The sequence below is a fragment of the Ixodes scapularis genome, unplaced genomic scaffold (genome assembly GCF_016920785.2).
Source record: "Ixodes scapularis isolate PalLabHiFi unplaced genomic scaffold, ASM1692078v2 PGA_scaffold9__187_contigs__length_104089568, whole genome shotgun sequence".
Taxonomy (NCBI): domain Eukaryota; kingdom Metazoa; phylum Arthropoda; class Arachnida; order Ixodida; family Ixodidae; genus Ixodes; species Ixodes scapularis.
Window position 1 is genome coordinate 27,127,327 of NW_024609884.1, and position 6,609 is coordinate 27,133,935.

At 46.7% G+C, this 6,609-nt stretch overlaps 1 protein-coding gene across 1 annotated transcript; it reads right to left on the minus strand.

The window, feature by feature from the left end:
* Positions 1 to 305: 305 nt before the first annotated feature.
* On the minus strand, positions 306 to 6,309 carry LOC8026889 (tubulin beta chain). Its single transcript, XM_002406617.5, has 7 exons — positions 5,976 to 6,309; positions 4,600 to 4,708; positions 3,518 to 3,628; positions 3,182 to 3,426; positions 2,902 to 3,101; positions 698 to 1,134; positions 306 to 614 (listed from the first exon to the last, which is right to left on the minus strand). Exons 1-7 carry the CDS (start codon positions 6,030 to 6,032, stop codon positions 433 to 435), a joined length of 1,341 nt encoding a protein of 446 aa, XP_002406661.1. The 5' UTR covers positions 6,033 to 6,309; the 3' UTR covers positions 306 to 432.
* Between the last annotated feature and the right edge of the window lie 300 nt (positions 6,310 to 6,609).

Sequence of the window (6,609 nt, forward strand, 5' to 3'; positions counted from 1 at the left end):
TTGTGAAAGCAACGCAACTTACCATAGAATAGCGCGCATCCGCCCATTCCACATTAAGTGCCCATACCCAAATTTTGCAAGATCTGAGAAAATATGCACAGCACATATATATATATATATATATATATATATATATATATATATATATATATATATATATATATATATATATATATATATATATATATGTAGAATTGATGACCGGACAAGTGCGCTGATTATCTTGAAATTTTAAGTGGGAGCTTGCCCGGTATTTTACGGTAAAACAATATCATTTAAACATAGTGAGAACCCACCTAACAGACTTGGCTCAAGTGTCGGCTTTATTCACAATGAAAGAATAATACAAAAGAGAAGAGTAGAGAACACAACACAAAATGAAGGAGCTCAGAATGCTAGGATACATGGTGCATGTCACACAAAGAACTTCACTTAAGCTTCTGCTTGTGCCTCCTCCTCATCCTCAAACTCTCCTTCCTCGTCAGCTGTGGCCTCCTGGTACTGCTGGTACTCGGACACCAAGTCGTTCATGTTGGACTCTGCCTCGGTGAACTCCATCTCGTCCATGCCCTCTCCGGTGTACCAGTGCAAGAAAGCCTTGCGGCGGAACATGGCTGTAAGGAAAATAAGAAACATTGTAAAATGCCCAACCTAAGAAAAAAAAAAAACCAACAAACCCAAGACCAGATATACGCACCAGTGAACTGTTCGGAGATCCGCTTGAAGAGCTCTTGGATGGCAGTGCTGTTTCCAATGAAAGTGGCAGACATCTTAAGACCCCGAGGAGGAATGTCGCAGACTGCAGTTTTAACGTTGTTTGGGATCCATTCTACGAAGTAGCTGGAGTTCTTGTTTTGCACGTTGAGCATCTGCTCGTCCACTTCCCGCATGCTCATGCGGCCCCTGAAGACTGCAGCCACAGTCAGGTAGCGGCCGTGGCGAGGATCACAAGCGGCCATCATGTTCTTGGCGTCAAACATCTGTTGGGTCAGTTCTGGCACCGTCAGAGCCCTGTACTGCTGGCTGCCACGAGATGTCAGAGGAGCAAACCCAGGCATGAAGAAGTGAAGACGTGGGAAGGGGACCATGTTCACGGCAAGCTTGCGAAGGTCGGCGTTTAGCTGGCCAGGGAACCTAGAAATACCAAAACACCACATAATAGTTAATGCCTCCAAACCAAAAAAACTTCAATTATACGAAGTTTTAGTGGCGCCATTTTTCCTTGGTCCACAAAACCGTCTGCTCTATCTGCTATCGTGAACAGCCGCCAGAAGCCGGAGGGGAAAGGGGGCAGAGCCTGATGCAGAGTAGCGCAATCTAGAACACAGTCTCTCGGCGACTAGCGGCGAACGCCCGGAGGTTCCAACTGCGGTCAGAAATGCATGGAGAATGTGAGAAAATCGTTGTTTCTTCAGTTTTGTGGGGATGTGCGGAATGGAAATCATTTTTGACATAATAATGAAACATTTTAGAATAATATGCGACAAGTTTTGTGCCATACAAGGACGCAACTTTTTTTTTAAAAATTGCCTGAGCGGCATCATGCAGCAGACGACACGGCGACGTCACACCATTCACGTGACCCGCTCCGGCCAAACCGAAAAGCCCATCTCTGCTGCGAGCAAAAATAGTCTGCTTCAAACGCCATTGCCTTGGAAATTGCCTTCTCAAAATTTGCACACGCATCCGATATTATTAAAACTTTGATAAAGTGTTTAGCGCTTTACTAACTTCACGACAGGCTAGTTTTGAAAAATGTGAACTCGCCGTTAGTTTTTTAATCAGCCGTGTTATGTCGATCTCCATGTATTCTCCCATAGGGCGGGCCGCCTCCTGGAACCCCGAGTACCACGTGACTCGCGCCGAGCCGCTCTGTCGGTCATGTTGTCGGCAAAACACTGGGTTCAAAGGATTGCGCTACTCTGCTCCGTAGGAGCTATATAGTGCTCTAGCCGGACCCGGGTGAGACTTTCCTCCTTTCACCATATTGTTCGTGCTGCACCAGCACGTCATTACGCGGTTGCGAGTGGACGAGTTCTCGCTGCTCACCGATGGCTCTAGAGAGCTTAACCGGAACCCTGCGCAACCCCCATTATGTCAAAGCGCACGTGACTCTGAAGCCGGTGAAGGTGTTAAGAGGTGGCGAATACCTCAATCATTGTCCATTTTTAAAATAAAAACTAGGACATGCAGGCCAAAAGTTTTTTTTTGTTCTTTACTTCGAAAAGGTAGAGGCACCAACTCCCAAATTATTTACGCAAAGCACTGAGACTGTTGCACAGCTCCTTTAAAGGGACACTGACAGGGTACTTATGCTCGCCAAGGCATTTGTACAGGTCATGAGCCCAACTGCCCGGAACACAATTTGCGACGTTTCCTTGCCACCCGAAAACCGCCGATCGAGAACCGACCGGTTTGAGTCGCGCTCACCCTTCTCCGTGGTCACGTGCCGATTTACTATGGTTTAGACGCAACAACTTACGGTAATTGAAGCAGTGGGTCATCGAATGAGCGCACTCACTACTAAAAATAGAAAAAAAACCTACTTTTTGTGGCTTTGAAAAAGCTGCAAATACGTCTATTGAAAAACGTAGCACAGCCACGCGACTTCCGGTAATTTTCTCCTCCATTTCTTCTTCCTCGCCAGTTCAGTTTCGGTCAGGCAAGATTTTTTTTATTTTATTAAAAATATATGCAACAGTGCAGAAAAATATTGATTAGGCATCTCCTTTGGCACAATAATAGATCACCTGGCAAAACAATTTTTTGGAGGATGTCAGGGTCCCTTAAGCCAGAGGCAATGATACCCAAAAGACCGAAACCACCTATTCCATCTCACATTCGTTACTGGGTGGTGCCAATTGATAAACTGCCATTCATTAGAAAATGTAGCATCCTAACCTGAGGCATGTGGTGACGCCAGACATGGTGGCAGATACTAAGTGGTTGAGATCTCCATAAGTCGGGGTGGTGAGCTTCAGTGTGCGGAAGCAGATGTCATAGAGGGCCTCGTTGTCAATGCAGTAGGTCTCATCTGTGTTCTCAACTAACTGGTGCACAGACAGGGTGGCATTGTAGGGTTCCACCACAGTGTCCGATACCTGGGGAAGGCAGAAATGAAAAGTAAGGCACTGCTCAAGAAAAATTGAGCCATAGCGGGCCTTAGAAACTATCTGCAGACCTTAGGAGAAGGGACCACACTAAAGGTGTTCATGATCCTGTCTGGGTATTCCTCCCGAATCTTGGAGATGAGAAGTGTGCCCATGCCCGAGCCTGTGCCTCCACCCAAGGAGTGAGTCAACTGAAAGCCCTGAAGACAGTCGCAGCTCTCCGCTTCCTTGCGGACAACGTCCAGGACGGAGTCCACCAGCTCGGCCCCCTCTGTGTAGTGACCCTTGGCCCAATTGTTGCCAGCACCACTCTGACCTGCAGCACAACACAGAGGCAACCCATTAGGGCAAGCCACGCACACAGCAAAGGACCCTGGAACCGACGGCAAAGTCTGCCAGACACTCACCAAACACAAAGTTGTCTGGCCTGAAGAGCTGTCCAAAGGGCCCAGAACGGACAGAGTCCATGGTGCCAGGTTCGAGATCAACGAGGATAGCTCGTGGGACATATTTTCCTCCTTAAACGAGAACCAAAAACCAAATTGGAGCACGATTTCCCAAATCTGCAAGCTTCAGGACAGAGCAAAGTCAAGAACCCAAACAGCTAAGTGCCTGTTGCGTCAAGTCATGACAGGTAGAGCCAATCTTGCCCGGAGAGCGCATTTAATGAAATAGTCCAATGTTGGAAAACTTGCCACCCGTGCCTCCTACAGCAACATACAGGTGCCCACATGAAACCCAGACAGCAAAAGGCACTGGCAGTGATCTATTTTGTATGTAGTAAACAACACTGTCGGAGGTATTTTAGTGACAACCAGCTTTTACCGGGTGATTAATAGGCGTGTTAATGAGACCACGAGTAATGCTATGCACTGCTGGCAGTGCTACCATGTCCCACATAACCTACTACATCCCACATCACTCCAGACAACAGCATCGCTACCAGTGGAACACCTTGGTCCCCAAATTTCTGCTCATGGTAAACACCTTGCATGCGACGTCATGGCACCGTACCAGCCGCTACTGGTCCATACCATGATCCTGTACCCGTACCTTCTGCTGTATACATTTAATACCATCGACGTGGCCTTCTCCGCAAGGCTTGCCAAGAAGGACAAATTCGATGGTGCTAAATGTATGCTGCAGAAGGTACAAGCACAGGAGCATGGTATGGAGGAATGGCAGCTGATGAGGCATCAATTCAAGAGATGTACACATTCCCAACTTGGGAGAGTTTGGAATGACAACAAAGCTTGAGGCATTTTGGAGAACACCATCAATGGAGGTGGTGCGCTCCAGCACTCAATGGGATCTACGGCAACACGCAACGAGTAGATGTTTTGGTAGGTTTACCCGGGTGCCAACGCAAGGTGCAGCCAAGAACACCCAACACATACTACCACAAAATGTTCTAGAATCACAATGGGGAAAAATATTAAATTACAATGGGGCAGGCAGTCACTGATGCTTATAATCCAAAGTGGCATACCAGATGCCTCGTTGTAATACACGTTGATTCTCTCCAATTGAAGGTCCGAATCGCCATGATAGGTGCCGGTAGGGTCAATGCCATGCTCGTCGGAGATTACCTCCCAAAACTGAAATGAAGCCAAGGTTAATGAAGGCTTTACAAAGATCATTTGGGCTTGATAGACGAGCAAGGTGCAGCCTTCAGATTTTTTTTAACAATATCGCGCTAACGCCGACCGGCCGGTGGATCAGCGCCTTATTGCGGCGCGAGACAACAGGTCAGCGAAACTACGCGCGGATGACAGAAGGCACAAGCTTCGCCTCGCCGACTTCGCCGTTTCGCGCCGCGATAAGGCGCTGATCTACCGGCCGGTTAACACGAGTGTTAAGAGATCTGGAGGCTGTACAACAAAAGAATTTCTAACTGGCATTCCAGGCCAACCACTTTCAAAGAGACGTTGCAATGACAGTTGCCAACGGTAACAAACATATGGGGAACCGACTTCACAGCGCTCAGCGACCCAACCCGCCTCAAGCATTCAGGAGGAAAATGAACAGCCGTAACCATGGTTGTTTCTGAATAACGTAACCGCAACAAGACACAAGCACATTTAAATTATTAACTAGGGGAACGTTCGAAAGAGGATGCTAAGCCCAACGCTACTATATCAAAAGCCGTTGACAAGCTTCCTAGAACGCTTGGCGCGTTATCGTGGCGGAGCCGGTGGAACGTTGAATGCACGTTATCTGCGGTGGCAAGCGATTCTATTATGGTTTTTATGGTATAAATATAAAGTTTGCTAAAAAGTTAACGCTAATCGAGCGCGCCGATCAAAAACGGTCCTTCTCCGTTACCTGTGGAGGCTTTGACGCTGGTGAGTCCGTACCGGCTCGCGTGCAGGCAATAGAACAACCGTTTTCGAACGCCTCTTTTTCGTGGAGCTTTGTCGACAGAGACCAAGAACGTTGGCTAGGCCTAACTGCCGGGCACAACCGGCGACGTTTGCAAAGTATACAAATTAAATATGAACAGCCGTTCTAAAAAAGTGCAATCCGACTATTTGAAGTCCAACAGCGTAAATCGGCGAGTGACTGACTATTACTGCATATTGCTAACATACAAATAGCGCGCATAACGATTCATCAAGAGCCGGTAGACTGTCGGAAGTCAAAAACTGCCAACTTACTACCAAAAAAAAAAAAAAAGCATTAAAATTAACGGTTACGGCAACACAAAACATTGTTAACACTCTGAAAGCTCTTACACATTATTAAATGGGAAAACAAACGAAGGAAAGCCGAACGAACGCAGACTTCATCGCACAAGGTAGAGCATCCGTAACAGTAGAAATTAAGACGAAATCGAAGAGTTCGAAGACACCTAGGCTTACTCACCTTAGCACCGATTTGATTCCCACACTGGCCAGCCTGAATGTGAACGATTTCACGCATTTTGAAATGTAGCTCGAACGTGACACACCGTAACCCGAACAGTGTCAAATGGCGGTTGCAGGACTCGGGATTGCGTTTAAATCCTCGAATTCTCGAAACGTTCAGTTTTGTTGAGTGTTCATGCGCGAAGGTGTGGCATCGTTATTAATTTTTTTGATACCTTGAATAAAATTTAGTGCACTTAATTATTGTTTGTTAAATGTTATATAATACAAATAATATCTATTTAAGCTTGGATGAGACGCAAATAATGCTTACGATAGGAACTATTTCTTTGCCTCCGCACGGAACGGATGTGGGCGATGCCATGATGCTATCCGCGGGTGGGGAGGTGATGGCGGTGCGGGATGACGAAGAGCAGGTGTAATAGTGTGATAGATTCGCAATTTCTTTTTTTTTTTTTCTTTTTTTTTTCGTATATTTTTAGTTTTTATAACAGGTAGGTTCAGAGGCAGCCGACGCTGCGAGCTGATGGGACGAATGAGGCAGCGTCAAAAAGCGCACCATGATGGTGTTCGACATGTTTTTTGTGTCTGAGGCAGTGACAGACGGTCCTATCAGGGCCTATGAGCCCACA